At 43.7% G+C, this 21,569-nt stretch overlaps 1 protein-coding gene across 2 annotated transcripts in view; it reads left to right on the forward strand.

The window, feature by feature from the left end:
- Positions 1–21,569, forward strand: part of DGKB (diacylglycerol kinase beta) — a 784,212-nt gene that overhangs the window by 189,413 nt on the left and 573,230 nt on the right. For both annotated transcript variants that reach the window (XM_089654572.1, XM_089654573.1), the window contains one exon: positions 2,912–3,146. In XM_089654572.1, the coding sequence (XP_089510698.1) occupies positions 3,068–3,146 (79 nt within the window). In that variant the 5' untranslated portion in view covers positions 2,912–3,067. The remainder of the gene's footprint in view (positions 1–2,911; positions 3,147–21,569) is intronic.

A 21,569-nucleotide genomic window follows, 5' to 3' on the forward strand; every position in this document is an offset into this window, starting at 1 on the left:
AAGGTCCCAGAAGGCGCCGGGCCATTCACAAAGCGCAGCGCTTCTCGCACATGCGCAGTGGGCACCCGGCTGTCACAGAAGCCGGCCCGGGAAGAAGAGGGAAGGCAACTCCGCGGAGGTGGGAGTGGGTACCTGTCAAATTCAGGTACCCGCTCCCCCTCCCCAAAGGTCAGCAGTCTCTGGTCATCCCCTGCATTGTCTGCAGTCTCTGGTCATCTCCTGCACTGTGTCCACAGTCTCTGGTGATCTCCTGCACTGTGTCCGCAGTCTCTTGTCATCTCCTGCACTGTGTCCGCAGTCTCTGGTCATCTCCTGTACTGTGTCCGCAGTCTCTGGTCATCCCTTGTACTATGTCCGCAGTCTCTGGTCATCTCCTGTACTGTGTCCGCAGTCTCTTGGTCATCCCCTGTACTATGTCCGCAGTCTCTGGTCATCTCCTGTACTGTGTCCGCAGTCTCTGGTCATCCCCTGTACTATGTCTGCAGTCTCTGGTCATCTCCTGTAATATGTCCGCAGTCTCTGGTCATCCCCTGTACTGTGTCTGCAGTCCATTGGTTCAGAATATTTTTTTTTCTTGTTTTTCACCTCTAAAACCTAGGTGCGTCTTATGGTCAGGTGTGTCTTATGGAGCGAAAAATACGGTAAATAAAAAATCATGATAAATAATAAATAAATAACCCCTAATCTTGAAATGAAATACATTATTATTAACAATAATAATAATAATAATCCTCCAGCAAAGCGTATCTAGCTCAGTAACTGATCTCCATGTCAGGACCTGGATCACCTGCTGGTGGAACTGTAATTCCCTGGGCAAAGGGTTGTAGCTCCATTGTCAATCAGTAGGTGTCTCCCAACAGTTTCTAGTAATCAGCCTTCACCTCATGCAGGTTGCTGGGGGGGTATTTAGTCTCTCCTCTGCTAAGGCCCCACCCATTCACACCTGAGCGTTTTGTAAGGTGAAATTCGAAGATTCTAAAATGCTCAGGGGAAAAAAAAAAAATCAATATATATCTAGATTTGCACATTTTTGGCACATTTTTATTCCCATAGAAAAGAATAGAAATGTGCGATTGGCGCATTTTTGTGCGTTTTTGCGTGTTTTAATGCACGTTTTGCCTGATTTTCTGCTCAAATGAAAATGTTTACTCTTTTTTAGTAATATATGAATAAATAAATGTAAAATAAATAAATACACATATAAATACAAAATTGTGATAAATAAAGCATAAATACATAAATAACCCCTAACCTTCCAATGAAATAAAGTATTAATATTATTAATAATAATAATACTAAATAAACACCCGAACAAAAAAATACATTATTAACAACAATAATAATAATCCTCCAGCAAAGCGTATCTAGCTCAGTAGCTGATCTCCATGTCAGGACCTGGTTCACCTGCTGGTGGAACTGTGGGCAAAGGGTTGTAGTTCCAGTGTCAGTCAGTAGGTGTCTCCCAACAGTTTCTAGTAATCAGCCTCCACCTGATGCAGGTTGCTGGGAGGATATTCAGTCTCTCCTCTGCTTAGGCCACACCCATTCACACCTGAGCGTTTTGTAGCGCGAAACTCAAAGATTCCAAAATTCTCAGGGGGAAAACAAAATCAATATATATATCTTGCGTAGATTTGCACATTTTGGGCACATTTTTATTCCCATAGAAAAGAATAGAAATATGCGATTGGCACGTTTTTGCGTGTTTTAATGCACGTGTGATTTTCTGCTCAAATGAAAATATGTTTACTTTTTTTAATAATATATGAATAAATAAATGTAAAATAAATAAATACACATTTAAATACAAAATCATGATAAATAAATAATAAATAAATAACCCTAACCTTGAAATAAAATTAATTATTATTATTATTATTAATAATAATACTAATAATACTAAATAAACACCCAAAAAAATACATTACTAACAATTGTAATAACAATCCTCCAGCAAAGTGTATCTAGCTCAGTAGCTAATCTTCATGTCAGGACCTGATTCACCTGCTGGTGGAACAGTGGTTCCCTGGGCCTCCATGTAAAGCAGGTTGCTGGAAGGGTGTTTAGTCTCTCCTCTGCTAATGCCCCACCCATTCACACCTGAGTGTTTTGTAGCACAAAGCATAAAATATATATATCTTGTGTAGATTTGCACATTTTTGGCACATTTTAGAAAAGAGTATAAATGTGCGATTGGCGCGTTTTTGCGTGTTTCATAAAACATTATATATTGCACTATGCATTTATTTTTATAAATACCCCCCACGTCTTATAATAATAATAATTAAAAATATATACTTTTTTAGTTCTGAACATAATAAATAAAATATTATATATTGCGCTATGCATTTATTTTTATAAATACCCCCCACGTCTTATAATAATAATAATAATTAAAAATATATACTTTTTTAGTTCTGAACATAATAAATAAAATATATTGCGCTATGCATTTATTTTTATAAATAAACCCCCCCCATGTTTTATAATAATAATAATTAAAAAAAATTTTTTTTTTAGTTCTGAACATAAAAAATAAAATATTATATATTGTGCTATGCATTTATTTTTGTAAATACCTCCCCCCCGTGTATTAAAATAATAATAATTTAAAAATATATACTTTTTTAGTTCTGAACATAATAAAACATGATATATTTTCTATAATGATGGGGGAACCGCAGTTAGTATGGATGCTGTTGGTCCTTCCTGAGTTCTGCATTGTTCGCCTTTGGTCATTATCTGTAACATGGAATAAATATTGTTTTCTTCGAAAAAAAAAAAATCTGTATGATTAACGGGATTTGCTGATTCCCTTCCATAGCAGCTCCCCCCACCCCTGGGGAGGGGGGGTAATATGACCGGACAGAAAATCCTCCAATATTTAATCGTATTTCTTTTTGTCTTTCAGAGTTTTAAACGCACAATGACTTCATAGAGGATTTCATCTCTATAATTATCCCTTCACCGCGGACTGAAGACTCTCGGGGGGGATCGGGAGAAAATTATATCAATTATTGCTTCCTTCCGACTGTCACACTCATCCGCTCGGCAGCCTGGAGCCTGTATGACCATAATGACGAACCAGGAAAAGTGGGTCAATCTCAGCCCTGCAGAATTCGCTCAACTTCAAAAGTATGCAGAATGTGAGTATCGGTGGCTTCTGAATATTTTAATCTCCACACTCCACAATCGGCGGGGAACGATTGGCGAACGACTCCCAGAAAGGAAAGTGACACCTCCGGGGCTTATTAATCCAATCTGTAGCCTTCCATCCTCATTTGGTTATTAGAGGAGGTCTATACACGGGGCAGAGATCCAGAATAACACCGATTCCTGAGCGTGCCTTTAACCTCCCTGGCGTTCTGATTATTTCCGATTTTTTTGTGCTGAAAGCGGTACCATTTTTTTGCATGGAAATATGTAGTTTTTTTATTGTAGGCTGTAATTTTTAGGAATAACTCACTGAAATCTGTCCGAACAAGAGTCTAGTAAACATCCCGGGGATGATAAAACTTGAAACACGAAATCATAAATTATAATTTAATAAATAATCATAAAAAATAATAATATAATAATAATACATTTAATTCAATAATATAATCAAACCAAAAACACTGAAATGTGAAATATAGCGCCAAGTTCGCACATCGCTGAGCAAAGTCGCAAAATCGTTTTCAGTGTCTGATGAGGAATTTCCCCCACGAATCATTATCACTCAATTCTGCAAGTGGTTCTGATTTACTATCGCTGTTCTCTAGCCGGTCTAAAACCACTTTTGACCTAAAGGGACGCTTTTTGGACGCCATGGACGTTTCTCAGTTTCCAGGCAGAAAGAATAGTAAAAATGCAGGCAGGGCGCCGGACAAAGCACTCGGGACAAAATGTATGTGAAATGGGTTGAAACAGCAATATTTTACTATGTAAAATTGTTTTGAAAAAAATTACATTTTTTTAAAATTTTCAAATTTCCCGCCGGCGCCCGTACATCCCGATGTCACAGGGACCGGAACACAGGAGCCGGATGCTGGCATCGGCCGGAGGAGATGGCCGGGGACGCTGCAGGGGACACATCGCGGGAGCGAAGGACAAGGTAAGTGCTGCAGGGACTCCCTATGCAGCGCCGCATGGTAAGCCTGAGTGTAGCTCGGGGTTACCGCTTTTTGGACAGACATTTTACCCCGAGCTACACTCGGGAATACCGTTAGGGAGGTTAAAGTGTTTATTCTGTTTATTTATTTATTCATTTATTTATTTCAGGTACTTATATAGCGCCATCAATGTACGCAGCACTTTACATATATATTGTACATTCACATCAGTCCCTAATCCTCAAGGGGCGTACAATCTAAGGTCCCTAACTCACATTCATACATACACATACTAGGGACAATATAGACAGGAGCCAATTCACCTACCAGCATGTCTTTGGAGTGTGGGAGGAAACCGGAGTATACCATCATATATATGCTGCCATGGTGATGCCAGGATAACAGAAAATTGTATAAAATATTTCCCATAAATTTCCTTCCTGGAGCCAATCCCCAACAACACACTGACACATACAATATATATTGCCGTGTTGGGGGCAGGATAATGGAATATTGTATTGAATACTTCCAATAATTTTCCCTTCCTGTATCAATTACTTCCAGTAATTTTTCTTTTCTGGCGCCAACCCATGACACCATACTGTCACGTGTATGCTGCCATGTTGGTGCCAAGATAATGGAAAATTGTACCAAATACTTACCACCATTTTCCTTTCTTAGTCCCAATCCAAGGCAGCATACATGTGGCCACAGGTTGCTTTGGTAGGGATTTTAGATAGGGTTATTGTTTTTTTATTATTATAGAGAATAATTAGAGGCTGGTGGGTGAGAAGGATGGGGGGGACAGGATTTTATCCCCTGGTGGGGGATGAGTAAAGCGATCTTACTTAGCTCCTCCCATTCCAGTTGGTGCTCCCCTACACTCCAGTAGTGGACTGTCCCTCCTCATCCTTATGTCCACTGCAGGGCTATACAGTAGGTCCTGCATCGGTTTTGATGACATTAGAGGATTGCCAGAGCAATGCGGAGAGGAGGAGGCTAGGATAGGTCTTGTAGCACAAAGGAGCCTGCGGGAGTAGAGGATCAAGAAAGTAATCCTTGCAGTATGGGGGCAGCTCCACTACTCCGGAGGACTTTTAGTTTTCCCTGAGTTCAGTTTTAGGGCTCATTCACATGTGCGCCTCTAAGAAGCGATCCACGCTCAGATTCCTTTTCAGAGGTGTTTGATAGGCGGCGAGGAGGCAGTGTAATGCCTCGTCAGTGTCTGCTTTAACCCCTTGGATCCTGCAGTAGTTTCAACCACATCCATTGCATGTAGTTCTGGGGGCTTGCAGAGCAGCCCCATTCACTTGAATGGGTTGTGATCGGGGAGAGCGGTAGCGCCTGTGGAAGCGACATGGGGTAGAATTCTTGCCGCGACCACAAAGGTAAGCACCGTAGCCACGGCATCTGTACACCCCTAACCGCTGCCTCTGAAGCTAAAGCAGAGACCAGGTGGGAGAGTGTTAAAACCTGTGGCTCAACTGCACAGTTTTACCACTCCCCAACTGCAGGTGTGCACAAGCCATAAAGGTAAGCCCCACTACACCAGTACATGGGAGAACTTTTAGTTTTCCCTGAGTTTTGTTTTAGGGCTCATTCACATGTACACCTCTAAGAAGCGATCCATGCTCTGATCACTTTTCAGAGGTGTTTGACAGGCGGTGAGGAGGCAGTGTAATGCCTCCTCAGTGTTTGTTTAAACCCCTTGTATCCTGCAGTACTGCAGGGGTGGACTGACCATTCAAGCACTCGGGCACTGCCCGAGGGCCCGGGGTCAGTAGGGGACCCCATGAAATGCCCCTGGTACCTTTTATAGGCTTTTTTTGAGTGTGGCAAGGACACAGGGGCCCCATGATCCCCTATTGCCTGGGGGCCCCACGAGTTGTCAGTCCGCCCCTGTGCAGTAGTTGCAACCACATCCATTGCACGTAGTTCTGGGGGCTTGCAGAGCAACCCCATTCACTTGAATGGGTTGTGGTCGGAGAGCGGTAGCGCCTGTGGAAGCGACATGGGGTATAGTTCTTGCCACGACCACAAAGCAAAGCATCATAGCCGCGGCATGTGTACACCCCTAACCGCTGCCTCTGCAGCTAAAGCAGGGACCAGGTGGGAGAGTGTTAAAACATGTGGCTCAACTGCACAGTTTTACCACCCCCCAACCGCAGGTGTGCACAAGCCATAAAGGTAAGCCCTACTACAACAGTACATGGGAGGACTTATAGTTTTCCCTGAGTTCATTTTTAGGGCTCATTCACATGTACACCTCTAAGAAGCGATCCATGCTCTGATCACTTTTCAGAGGTGTTTGACAGGTGGTGAGGAGGCAGTGTAACGCCTCCTCAGTGTCTGCTTTAACCCCTTGGATCCTGCAGTAGTTGCAACCGCATCCATTGCACGTAGTTCTGGGGTCTTGCAGAGCAGCCCATTCACTTGAATGGGTTGTGATCGGAGAGCGGCAGCGCCTGTGGAAGTGCCATGGGGTATAATTGTTGCCGCGACCACAAAGGAAAGCATCATAGCCGTGGCATGTGTACACCCAGGGGTGGACTGACCATTTGGAAACTCGGGCACCGCCCGAGGGCCTGGGGTCAGTAGGGGGCCCCATGAGATGCCCCTGGTACCTTTTTCATAGGCTTTTTTGAGTTTGGGCAAGGACACAGGGGCCCCATGATCCCCTATTGCCCGGGGACCCCATGAGTTGTCAGTCCGTCTCTGTGTATACCCCTAACCGCTGCCACTGCAGCTAAAGCAGGAACCAGGTGGGAGAGTGTTAAAACATGTGGCTCAACTGCACAGTTTTACCACCCCCCAACTGCAGGTGTGCACAAGCCATAAAGGTAAAAATCGCCTAGCATCTGATACCAATTTATGTGAGCGGGTTGCAAGTTTGTTAGAAGTAGACTTCTTTCCTTTAATTGTGGCAAATTGAAGTACAGTGCGGTCTAATTGAGCACATCATTAATTAAATACGGAGTGTATAGTACATTTCCTTTCAGAACAAAACGAGTCTGACAGAGGAAGGCAGATACAAATCATCAGCGACCTTCCGGCAAAGCCGATACGTTTTCTTCTGGAGAGCCTTGCGCAGATTCTAAAAGGAGAGTACATTTATAAGCGTTAATTCACCTGTAACCTCAAAGTGTGACTCCATTATTGCTGAGAAACAAATCTTCCCCTCTGGGAGATCTACGCACTTTGCAGGGATTTAGCAAACTTTGTAGCAGATTCCTACCTTTTGTTGCGTTGAAGAAAGAGCTGTTTGTTTCGCCATGTCGTTTGTTTCACCATGACCTTTGCAGACTGATTCCAAATGGGAGGGGTCCATTATAATCGCCTGGTGCGCTCTCAGTGTTCTGATGAGAAAAGCTGCAGTGCCTGCGTGCCTTTACACCCCGGTCACATCAAAGCCGATTGTGAAATCGTGCGACTTACCCGATTTCAAAATCGGGTGACTTGACGATTTGAGGTTCGGTTTGCAAGATATCTGATACAGATGTCTATGCAAATTGCACCAAATGTTGTGCATGTACTAATTTAGAAATCGGTGCGGCTCCGACCAAGTCGGAACCACGCCGATATGACCGCTGTAATAGTGGACAACAGGGTGCGACTTGGCATACGATTTGCAAGTCGCATGGCATGCCAAGTCGCAGCCGATGTGACCGGGGTCTTAGGCCTGGTTCACACCTATGTGCTTTTTAGTGCATTTTGCAAAAACACATTACAGTTCATTTAACATGGTTTCATAAGAGACGTGCACATGCGTTTTCCAGCCACTGCATTTTTGGAAAGGGTCAGGGACTGTTTTAAATGCTACACATTGTGTTTTTGGTTCAATAGACTAAAATGGACACGTGGCAGAAACACGTAGTTTGTTTTTGATACATTTTGCATTTCTTTTTCTATAGGAAAGTATTGACTTTGATGCCACTTTGCAACTTTGGATAAGTGCAACTTTGACTTTTTTTTTTATAATAGGAAAGTATGATAGTTCTGTTCATGTAGTGCCACTTTAATGTGACTTTGATGCAACTTTTGATAACGTGTACGGGCACGAAACGTGTTAGGGAGGAGCCCAGTCGGTGACGTCATGCTGCACATCTGGTTAGTGCAATATATACTCATTCACTATCACTGGAGTCACGGAATTCACTTTATTATTTATTTCTGGACTTATAATAGATTGTTTGGGGTGGCACAGTGGCTTAGTGGTTAGCATGTCTGCCTTGTAGTCATTGTGTCATGGGTTCAATTCCTGACCATGGTACCTCCTGCATTGAGTTTGCATGTTCTACCTGTGCTTGCATGGGTTTCCTCTGAGTGCTCCTGTTTGCTCCTACACTCCAAAGATATGTTGGTAGGTTAATTGGCTCCAGTCTAAATTGTCCTAGTTTCATCCCTGGCCATGTGGGATCTCCTATATGGTGGGGGTTGGGGAAAGACCTGGCAACCTACCCTGTAATTGCTAAGAGAATTTATGGAAAAAGTTGCTTATGAGTGATGGTCCATGCAATCGCCAAGGGTTGGATACAACTGAATGGATATAGAGAGAGAATAGATGGTGTACACATAATTTTTAGACGTTTTATGCACCTAATATATCTGAGCGCTCTATAGCGCATGTATGGAATTTGTATTACATATTTTGCTTATCACATATATTTTATATCATTATAGCGCTGCATTTATTGTTACATTTTGATGCAACTTTACACTCTCTGGCACTCAAGTAGCATCAAAGTTGCATCCACGTTACACCCAGGGGCGGACTGATCATTTGGAAACTCGGGCACTGCCCGAGGGTCCGGGGTCAGTAGGGGGCCCCATGAGATGCCCCTAGTACCTTTTTCATAGGCTTTTTTGAGTTTGGGGAAGGACACAGGGGCCCCATGATCCCCTATTGCCCGGGGGCCCCATGAGTTGTCAGTCCGCCCCTGGTTACACCCATCCAAAGGGGCATCAAAGTTGCCTCCAAGTTACACCCATCCAAAGTCACATCCAAGTCGCATCAAAGTCACAACTATCCAAAGTCACATCCAAGTCGTACCTATCCAAAGTGCCATCAAAGTTGCATCCAAGTCAAGTTGCATCCAAGTTGCACCCATCCAAAGTCACATCAAAGTCAAATCCAGGTCACATCCAAGTTGCACCCATCCAAAGTCACACCAAAGTCAAATCCAGGTCACATCCAAGTTGCACCCATCCAAAGTCACATCAAAGTCAAATCCAGGTCACATCCAAGTTGCACCCATCCAAAGTCACATCAAAGTCAAATCCAGGTCACATCTAAGTTGCACCCATCCAGTCACATCAAAGTCAAATCCAGGTCTCATCCAAGTTGCACCCATCCAAAGTCACATCAAAGTCAAATCCAGGTCACATCCAAGTTGCACCCATCCAGTCACATCAAAGTCAAATCCAGGTCACATCCAAGTTGCACCCATCCAAAGTCACATCAAAGTCAATACTTTTCCTACTGATCTGTGACCAAGCCCCAGTGGGCATGGTGAAATGCGTCAGAGGGCATGGCCAGTATGGCGCCTGAGGTCATTCCTCTACACTGGACTCTTAGGGTCGGTTGAGCAGCATCCATCCCCTCACTTGTATTGGCTGACACTGGAATCGCTCGGACTCATTCTCCCCTCATCTCACTTGCTGGTGGGGTGATCCTTTTCCTTCCATCCATAGCTTGGAGCGGCGCCATAAGGTATACTCAACCTAGCCTAAGTATTTCACTTTTGGAGAGTATCTGACCGAAAATTATATTCCTATTGCAGGAGATGCCTAAAATGTTCCTGTATTTTAGTACAGAATTCTGGGGTAATCGGTATACTATCTACATTTCCACCCCCCTGGGGTTAGAAATTAGATAAGAGCTCCAAGATGGTGGCTGGACAGGGAAGATTGCTGTGAACCTTCAGAATGCCATGGATCTCATTGACGCCCCCAATCTAGGGCTGTGGAAGTCTTCCAGACTGCTGAAATTCCCACCTGAACTCCAATGGAATTATTTTTCAGATTTGGAGATTTTTGAGATTTTTCTGAATCAAACATGGAGGCGTTGGGGTACCACTGGTATCTCTGCGTCCGGCGCATACACCGGCCTATATTTGGCCTGTATGCTGAACCTTTGTGAAAAATGTAAAAAGTGTACAAATTACTTGTCAGTGGGATGAAATCAACGTCACATGAGAGATCCCTGTCATCAAAGTCACTTCATGTGAGAGGCTCCCATTACACCCCCCTGCCAGATCAGAGCCCCCCTATAAATGAAAACCACCCATCAACTCAGAGTCCCCCATCACCATGGAGTCCCCATCACAGAGTCCTCTCATCATATCGAAGTCCCCCCATCACAGAGCTACCCAGTAACACAGACCCCCCACGTACAGAGTCCCTCATCACAGAGCCCCCCCAATCACAAAGTCCCCCATCACAGAATCCTCAATCAAAGAGGCCACCCCCCATCACAGAGCCCCACCTTAAGAGCCCCCCCCCTAACAAAGCCCCCTATCACAGTCACTCAATCACAGAACCTCCCCTTTACAGAGTCCACCATCACGGAATCCTCCATTGACAGAGCTCTCCCCCACCAATCACACATTCCTCCCATCACAAAGCCCCTGAATCACACAGTCCCCCATCACAAAGCCCCCCAATCACATTGTCCTCCCTATCACAGAACCCCCCATCACATAGTCCCTCCATCACAGAGCCCCCCCAGTCACACAATCCCCCCATCACAGAACCCCCAAATCCCACCCATAACACAGCCCCCCAGTAACATATTCCTCTCATCACAGAGCCACCCAATCTCAGAGCCCCGATCATAGGATGCCCAATTAAAAAGCCCACCCACATCAGAGTCCCCAAATCACACAGTCACCCCATCAAACAGCCCCCTAATCACATAGTCCCCCCATCACAGAACCCTTTCATCAAACAATCCTGCAATCACAGAGCCCTCAATCCCATAGTCCTGTCTATCACAGAACAAATCCCCCAATCACAGTCCCACCATCACAAAGCCCCCCCAATCATGTAGTTCCCCCCTATCACAGAACCCGCCAATCACAAAATACAACCATCACAGACCCCCCCCATCACACAATCCTGCCATCACAGAGCCCCCACAGCGCATAGTCCCATCTATCAGAGAACTACCCCCCCAATCACAGTCCCCCCATGACAAAGCCCCCAATCACGTAGTTCCCCCTATCACACAACCCACTAATCACAAAGTACCCCATCACAGACCCCTCCCCCCGAGTCACACAATCCTGCCATCACAGAGCCCCCCCAGCACATATCATAGAACTGTAGTGGAATCCTGGTATCTGGGACCAGGCACTGTAGCAGTTGGTATTTGTAGAGTATCTCCAAGCTTGGACCAGATTTACCAGAGAATGGCTTCCTATGGAGGGGGGGGGCAGTTTTCGGTATACTGGGATGGCACATGCTGCCAAGAGGAGCCCACTTCCCCAGAATGTTTCCTATGCACAGGTCCCCGAACTGACCCCACTCACCAGGAACCTCTCCCTGCGCTATTTCCCCTCCGTATCCATGGCTGTCTCTGTCTTACTTGCTCCTGAATTACCCTCATTTATAAGGTTCCACACCAAGATGGCTGCCAGATGTTGCAGCATCCAATCAGAAAACTGGTACCTCTGCGACACAGAGTCCACGAGGCGACAATTCCAGCTAGAGAGTCCACTCCATCTGTACATTGGGACAGTGCCACCTACTGGATGGAGGAACACCTGCAGCTGCCTACATGGTTCTCATGGCACAAGTATCCTTTCCTGCTCCCCCAGGGTAGAGAGGAAGGTCACATGAAAAGACTAGAGCTCCATTCATCATCCTCCATTTTTCTCCAAGGAAACACGCATGAAAAAAAAACACGCATTACAGATTATGCAATTTGTTCTGAGCCATTATCAAACAATCACATCTGCTTAAAGAAGGAGAAATGACACCCACATCAATAGAATATCTGCTTCTCGTGTGCCTGACACAACTCATAGGAGGGTTATGCGTCTCTTATATTCCGCCGAGCAATCTACCAATCGCCATAGCAACTGGAATTTGCGAAAGATTGAATAGTTATCAAGAGACATTAAATGCGGCAAACTTTACTTAAAGTGCACCGGTCACGCTGGAGCAGTAGGTGTCAGGGCTTTTCGAGCTTTCTATAGCTCTGAATACCCAGTGCTGCTAGGTATTGGATTTCAGTTCATTCAGTCATGGAGGCTCAGTATCACATGTGAGTATTGCTAGGGCCGGTGCTAGATTATTTTACGCCCTAGGCAAGACCAGCTGCTTGCGTCTCCCCCCCCCCCCCAAAAAAAAAAATGTTTTTAAAACAGTAGAAAATATTAAATCAACAAAACATGAAACTGCTGAATTTCTTTTAATTTGCAAAAATAAGTGCCATAAGATGCCACCAGCACCAATAGTAAAGACAAAATATATAATAAACAAATATATATGAACTGTATTAACCAATCAGACAGAGAAACAAACAAAAACAAAAGAGACAGAGTTACAAAACTCCACAGTGATCAGCAGCCGCCAGCCGGCTTGCAAGAAGGGACTAAGTCTGAGAGGAACACTGGAAGGAGCGGCGGCACCTGAAATCTTCCTCTGTCCTTCTCCCTCCCCTCTGCTGCCCCTCCCCTCACTTGAAGGATCATTCACAACATGGCGGCATCCCACGTGAACAATTAGCATCTGCTCTCGTCACCCTGACCATTGTCCTCCCCCATCCTCCTCCTCCTGTCACCTCCATGAGGCACTGGGTTCTGCTCTCCTCTGATGGCTCCTGCCAGGGTGTGGAGTTCAGGATGCGGCTCTCAGGGAGGACAGGTGGCTTTCCAGCACTACACCGCTTCCCTCTCATACACATCGGGCCCCGATCATCCTATTCACATAGGGTTAACCCTGCAACCAGAGCACACCCCGCCTATTGATTGACTCTAGCTGCGTAGAAGAAGGTGAAGCCATTGCTGGACACACCACATGTGGTCACTAGCCACCTCTCTGTAACAGCTGGAGGATCGCGTGTGCCAGTGTGTATACCGGAGATGTACGGACCGATCCTCCGATTAGAGACTGCTGACCACCCGGGGTTCTGGGCTAATGTCATCACTTCCCATCCCAGGGGACAATGCACAAAAAAATGAAAGGAACACCTTGAAAACACATCAGATCTCAATGGGGAAGAATCTCCTGCTGGATCTCTATACTGATATGGACGGAAATGTGTTAGGAACATAAGGATGCTCCATCGTTTGATGGAAATGAAAATGATCGACCTACAGAGGACTGAATTCAAAGACACCCCGAAAATCAAAGTGAAAACATGATGCAGCAATCCATTTTGCTGAAACTCAGAATGATCCTCAGTAGTTTGTATGGCCCCCACGTGCTTGTATGCATGCATGACAATGTCGGAGCATGCTCCTAATGAGACGACAGATGGTGTCCTTGGTTTCACCCAGATCTGGACCAGGGCATCACTGAGCTCCTGGACAGTCTGAGGTGCAACCTGGAGGAGTCGGATGGGCCGAAACATGATATCCCAGAGGTGTTCTATTGGATTTAGGTCAGGCTAGTGTGGGGGCCATTCAGTGGTATCAATTCCTTCATCCTCCAGGAACTGCCTGCATACTCTCCCCACATGAGGCCGGGCATTGTCTGCACCAGGAGGATCCCAGGACCCACTGCACCAGCGTAGGGTCTGACAATGGGTCCAAGGATTTTATCCAGATACCTAATGGCAGTCAGGGTGCCATTGTCTAGCCTGTAGAGGTCTGTGTGTCCCTCCATGGATATGCCTCCCCAGACCATCACTGACCCACCACCAAAACGATCATGCTTAACCATGTTACAGGCAGCAGAACGTTCTCCACGGCTTCTCCAGACCCTTTCATGTATGTCACATGTGCTCAGGGTGAACCTGCTCTCATCTGTGAAAAGCACAGTGCACCAGTGGTGGACCTGACAATTCTGGTGTTCAATGGCAAATGCCAATCAAGCTTTTTACTAGTATAAAAAAAAATAAAAATACAAATTCCAGTATATATACCGCCATTTGTAAACAATAAAGCTTTCACGTAAACCAAATAATCTACATGCTTTGAGATTTTTTTTTTAGCAAAAACATGGAGCAGAATACATTTTGATCTAAATTTATGAAGAAATTGTATTTTTTTAATTGTTTTACTGGACATGTTTTATAGCAAAAAGTCAACAATATTGTTTTTTTTTTCAAAATTGTCGTATTTTGGGTTTATAGCACAAAAAATAAAAAACGCAGACGCGATCAAATACCACCAAAAGAAAGCTCTATCTGTGGGAAAAAAAATTTGGGTGCAGCATTGCATGACCGCGCAATTGTCAGTTAAAATAATGCAGTGCCGTATTGCAAAAAACAGCCTTTGTCAGGAAGGGGATCCTCTAGAAAAGTGTGTCTCTTCATAATGGGCCTACTTTGAAGGTGACAACAGCCGCTAGTATATAGGGAAGCAAACATTTTTTTTTTCCACAGTCCATTCCGGGAATTAAATTGCCACACCTGGTACTTCAGCGTTATCACACATAGAGGTTCCGGGTCCACTGACATTGACCCACACTAAGGGAGAGTTCTGCCACATGCTATCCTATTGCGCTTTGGGCTTGTTTATAAGAGATGGAAATCAATATTATTGATCGGACCATTTGGCCTGTTTGTAAAGCTGCTGCGGGCAATTTCTCTGTTCATTCCCACTAGAGTCCCACATGAAAGAAAAATATATTTGAAATATATTTTAAAAATATTCTTCCCAAATATATAGACATATATTTGAAATGCTACAATTTTGGCCATATTCAATATATTTTAAATATATATATATATATACATATATATAAACATATACATATATATATATATATAAACACATATATATATATATATATATATATATATATATATATATATATATATATACATACATAAGTTGCACCTCAACCTGTCCAGGAGCTGAGTGGGGCCTCCTTACATTCCTAACACATTACCCAGTCCATATCAGTATAGATATCCAGCAGGAGATTTTTCCCCATTGAGATCTGTGTGTTTTCAAAGTATTCCTTTCATTTTTTTGAGCAGTGTACTTTGAGTACCTGCCACAGCAACCTCAATGTGTGTTTCCAGTCCAGCATGTACGCACCTGCACAGATGATATGACCTAGAGACCACAATGGGCAATTGGCGGCTAAAGCTGTCGATTCCCCACCGGCACCTGGCAATCGCCGAGGAACACTGATGGGGAGAGATCTGTATGTAAATAATACAGATCTCTCCCCTGTCAGCACCAGCATGCTGCTTTGAATGGCTATGCATAGCAGAGCCATACAAAACAGCATGCCTCCCTAGTAAAACACACATAGCACACAGGTAATCCTTCGATCGCCCCAGATGTTAACCCCTTCCTGTCCAGTGTCATTAGTACAATGTCAGTGCTTTTTATTAGCACTGATCACTGTATTGGTGACACTGGGGTTGTCAGTGACACCAAGTCAGTTCCCCCCAGTGTCAGAATGCCCGATGACGTCCCGCTATAAGTCGCTGATCGCCGCCATCACTAGTGCAAAAAAAAAATTCCAGTATCTATACTGCCATTTGTAGACACTATATCTTTCATTTAAACCAATTAATTTACACGTATTGGGATTTGTTTTAGCAATACATGCAGCAGAATACATTTTGGCCTAAATTTATGATGAAATATACATTTTTTAAAAAATTTTTATTGGATGTGTTTTGCAGCAAAAAGTCAAAAATATTGTTTTTTTTCAAAATTGTTGTTATTTTTTTGTTTATAGCGCAAAAAATTTAAAACACACAGGCGATGAAATGCTACCGAAAGAAAAAAAAGCAAAACAGGGCACACTCTCTTTGTGCATTAACGTAGTAAGCCAAGAATTTATTATAAAGCATAAAAATGCATATTCACAAACCAAAGGGGGATAAAAACAGACAAGAAGAGTCCATAATGACAGTCCAAAGTAATGATAGACTGTCATTATGGACTAACGCGTTTCGGGTGACAAACTCCCTTCATCAGGACTCTTCTTGTCTGTTTTTATCCCCCTTTGGTTTGTGAGTATGCATTTTTATGCTTTATAATACATTCTTGGTTTACTACGTTAATGCACAAAGAGAGTGCGCCCTGTTTTGCGTTTGTTCACCAGTATCAAGATTTCCCGATCTTTAAAGGCTGCACCTCTATGAAAGACAATTTCAGTTATCTTGGGCTGCATGAAGATTTGAGCGCTGGTTTCGTTTATTCATTTGAATTACCACCAAAAGAAAGCTGCATTTGTAGGTAAAAAAAGGGCATACATTTCATTTGGGTGCAGCGTTGCATGACCGCGCAATTATCAGTTAATGTAACGAAGCGCAGTAGCACAAAAAATGGCCTGGTCAGGAAATCCTCTGGAAGTCAAGTGGTTACAATTGCATTAACCCCCCTGGCGGTATTCCCAAGTGTAGCTCGGGGTAAAGTTTCAGCACCACAAGCGGTAACCCCGAGCTACACTCGGGAATATACTGCAGCGTTGCTCCGGGATCTCTTCTGCACTTACCTTGTCCTGCGCTCCTGCGATGTCCCTCCTGCAGTGTCCCTGGCAATGTCCTCCAGCGGATGCCGGCATCTGTCTTCTGGGTTCCATTCCCTGCGTCGTCGGGACGTACGGGGGACGGAACGGCGGGAAATTTGAATATTTTAAAAGTGCCATTCACTAAAATCACATAGTATAACATTCCTGTATCAAACCATTTCACATACATTTTGTCCCGAGTGCTTTGTCCGGCGCCCTGCCTGCATTTTGTCTGTTCTTTCTGCCTGGTAACTGAGAAAAGTCCATGGCATCCAAAAAGCGTCCCTTTAGGTCAAAAGCGGTTTTAGACCGGCTAGAGAACAGCGATAGTAAATCAGAACCACTTGCAGAATTGAGTGATAATGATTCGTGGGGGAAATTCGTCATCAGACACTGAAAACGATTCTGCGACTTTGCTCAGCGATGTGCGAACTTGGCGCTCTATTTCAAATTTCAGTGTTTTTGGTTTGATTATATTATTGAATTAAATGTATTATTATATTATTTTTTATGATTATTTATTATATTATAATTTATGATTTCGTGTTTCAAATTTTATCCTACCCGGGATGTTTACTAGACTCTTGTTCGGACAGATTTCAGTGAGTTATTCCTAAAAATTACAGCCTACAATAAAAAAAACTACATATTTCCATGCACAAAAATGTACCGCTTTGAGCACAGAAATATGGACATAATCAGACCGCTAGAGAGGTTACTCTGATTGATCTTAGAGTTTGTAATTTACTTTGTGAAGATCCCGCACATTTACACCTCATGCAAACTGGCTGTTTTAAAAAGGTTGGTAGCGTCAGCTGTATAAAGTTGTGATAAAAAAGAAAGTTTCTCTGTGTTTTTTTGCATTGATGTTTAGCAGTGTTTTGCCATATTTTTCTGCATTAGAGGTTTGTAGCGTTTTTTTACGCACGCACATTTTGCCAAAAACAAATGCTCAAAAATGCAGATTTGTCACGTGTTACTGTGTTTACCAGCATTGGAATGCTTTTACAGCTAAAAAAAACTCCTCTTGAAACCCACTAGTTCTAGGTTTTTTCTCCAACCAGAAAACGCCCCCATCAAACAATGCTGATTAAAGCCTATGTGTCCATGGACACATAGGATAACATGCCGTAGCGTTTATTGGCTGTAGAAAAAACCGCAAGCAGCTGTAAAAATGCCCAGTGTGCATGAGGCCTTACTTCCTTGAATATTGTGGCACGTAGCCACTATGCCTTGTAAGTAGGCACTGCTGTGTCAGTAGGCACTGCTGTGTCATACATTCCACAGAGCCTGCCTTCTGAACTACAGAGGTGCTGAGAGGAGGAGCTTCAGGAAGCTGGATCAGCACAGAAATCACTGCTTGTAGGCAGCAAGGTACTATGGGATATGTAGTCTTTAGCAGGGCTGTCTTAATAGGATCATAGGCCCCTGGGAAAAGCAGTGCACTGGGGTCCCTACCAGTCTGATACAATTTACACACCTACCCTCAAGAATCAAAGTAAAATAGTTGATAGAATTAAACACATATTTATTAGTACATAAAGTAAAATTGATTTTAAACAATAAGAAAACATGCCATAAATCAAAGACTAATCAAAACAAATGGCACAGTATGGGTGAGGGATACAGAAGGGAACAGTATAGAGGGAGTCAGGAGAGCCCAAAACTGGGATCTGTACAGGTTCTGGGACGCTGCCCGGGCCATCCTGGGACAGCTTGGTAAAAAATGGGACTGTCCCGGGAAATCCGGGACAGTTGGCAAGTATGCTTCCATGCAAGATTAGTATGGGCCCCCATGAACCTGGGACCCCTGGGCAGTGGGCGTGCATTAAGACAGACCTGGTCCTTAGAAATGGAGGAGAATCTGCAAAGAATGCTGAGAACCCAAGAAGTTGTGGAAAGAGATGGCCAGGAGACAGAGAGCACTCACAATGCGAAAAGAGAATGTTCAAGTAAGATTGTATTCAATTGTCAAAATAACTATTGTTTGTATTGGTATTGCAACACTGAAAGCGTGTGCTGCGACCATAGATTTCCTTCAAGAAAACTATATACAGTGACATGTGATGCCAAGGATAAGAATAGTTTTTTGGGTTTACATGCACTTTAATTTGTTATCTTTTGGTGAACGCTCAGAAAGATACTTGACGTTTTTTGGCATGTTTGTTACATGTAGGGAAGACCATTGAAATTAATAGGATGTCCTTCAGGTACAGTGCAAAAACACACAAAACGTGTGTTCACAAAATGCTAAGTAGTGATGGGCTGAACAACCCCCCCCCGTTTAATTCGTGGTCGAACATTTGAACATAATGAAAGTTCGACTGCGACTTCGAACAGAGGGGACAGTTCACTAAGTGGTACCTTAATGCATCTGAGTATGCGGTAAGATAAGACACATCTACTAAAAGCATTATTTAATGTTTCAACTGAATATAAAAAGAATTGTCAGCTTTGCCCAGCAATTAAAAACATTTTTTTAAAAATGCACGGGTCCCCCCCCCCCCATCCATACCAAAACCTTTGGGTCTGGTATGGATTTTGAGGGGAACCCTCATGCAAATAAAAAAAAAATCCATACCAGACCCTTATCTGAGCATGCGGTCCACAGGTCAGAAATGGGGGGGGAGCCCCCCTTGTGAAACATACCACGCCACATTGTGCTTTGGTGCACCTTGTCCCCATGTTGATAGGGACAGGGGCCTCTTTCCCACAACCATGACTGGTGGTTGTAGGGGTCTGCGGATGGAGGGCTTATCGAAATCTGGAAACCCCCTTTAACAAGGGGGCCCCAGATCCTGGCCCCCCTATGTGAATGAGTATGGGGTACATGGTACCACTACCCATTCACAAAAAAAAGTGTAGTGGAAAAATGACAAGAGACAGTCTTTGACAAGTGCTTTATTAAAAACAAAAATTAAAAAAATGTTCCCCTGAAGCAGGTCCAATGTCAATCATGATGCCCGCTGCTACTACCAACCTGAAAAAAGAAAGAAAATGCTCCACTCTTGACGCTGGCTCCCGGCCAACTGACAGCTACGCCGTGATGATAGTTCTTAAATACAGTGATGACATCACAAGGTGGGGAGGGGCCCTCCTGAACCATACTACGCCACATTGTGCTTTGGTGCACCTTGTCCCCATTGTGACGTCATCGTGCGCTGTGACTGGCCAGTGCATTGCTTTGTCCAATCACAATGCACTGTCAGGGCTCAGTGCATTGTGGGACGCGGCGGGCGAACAACCCGCATAACGCCCCTTACCATTCGCATGTTCGCCGAACACACGAACGGGCAATGTGCGAGTTGAACTGTCATTTGACTGGAACATTTAGCCTATCACTAATGCTAAGTATCACCCTACCCATAGCTGTACTAACAAGTATAATGTGGTTGAGGAGAGCTGGACTTTTTTTATATAGAACTATAAATCCTTTAAATAGTTCCTCTTTGCCATTCTCAATTATTTACCGCCTTTTTACCTCTCGGTTATTGTTTCTATGATTATGTACACATCAGCAAAATTAAATACGCAATATCCTCAGTTTCTTTCAAAGTGCATAAAAAATTCAGTCTGTCAGCTTAAAAACTGGCCACCAGCTGGGATAAAACAATTATAAATATTTTATATTTGTTGCTGTTGTTGGCAACATTTGAATATTCCGTAATTGTCACTGCGACTCTGTATTGCCTGGTTATTATTAGATATTATACCAAAGGTGATAAAATCGTAAAGACAAAATATTTACTGGAGCTTCTAAGACTGGTCCCTCCACTCCTGCAACTACCAGCACAGATAAACTGGCCAGACACCAGTAAAAGTTTGTTCAAACATTTGTAAATTCAGAAACATTGGTCTTCAAACGTGCCATCGTTGGAAGTTATTTACTATCACTGGAGAGTGCAAAATCTGGTGCATAGAAACCAATCAGCTTCCAGGATTTATTGTCAAAGCTTAGTTTAGTGTAATGCTCCTACACACGATAAGAAACTCGTATGAAAAATTTCACGGAGCCGCTGATCGAATGATTTTCTCTTCCTTGATGAGCAGGATGTTTTAGCCGATAGCGATATTGTGAACGATAAAATCCGGTTGAACAACAATGAAAAATGTTGTCGTTTCGCATAGTAACGACCGACTTTCTATGTGGTGGTATGACGGTCATACGAAAAAAATCAAGCGCTATCACGCATGAGCGGAAACAGAAGATGACTCGGATGTTTATGTCCAAGGAATCTTCATAAACACGGACGAAAATCCAAATGTTAAAAGTAGATCGGCCTAATGAGATGATGAAACCAGAATGATGCATATTATATTTTATGTATCACTATTTATGTATATAGAGAATGTAATAAACGATATTCCGCTCCTCGCAAGACCTCCTACTCTCTAGCTCCCTTGTTTCCTCCTCCCATGCTAGTCTCCAGGACTTCTCCAGAGCTTCACCATCCTCTGGAACTCTCTTCCCCCATCCTCTGGAACTCTCTGCCCCAATTTATCAGACTGTCACCCACTCTGCTCACTTTTAGGCGATCTCTGAAAACCTATCTCTTCAGGGAAGCCTATCCTGCCCTCAGCTAATAATGGAATCTTCTACTCTTCCAACTAGTCCAGGGGTCTGCAACCTTTAAGACATAAAGAGCCACTTGGACCCATTTCTGAGAGGGAAAAAAAGACTGGGAGCCGCAAAACCATTGCAACATTTAAAACAAATCCGACACTGCATATATTGCAAAAAACGCTCTGGTCATGAAGGGGGTTTAAGGGCCCAGTAAGCAAAGGGTTAATCAGGGCCACAGTGTATCGTCATAATCACAATCATAGCCTTAG

The sequence above is a fragment of the Staurois parvus genome, unplaced genomic scaffold (genome assembly GCF_062004578.1).
Source record: "Staurois parvus isolate SC_StPar_1 unplaced genomic scaffold, SC_StPar_1.0 ptg000779l, whole genome shotgun sequence".
Taxonomy (NCBI): Eukaryota; Metazoa; Chordata; class Amphibia; order Anura; family Ranidae; genus Staurois; species Staurois parvus.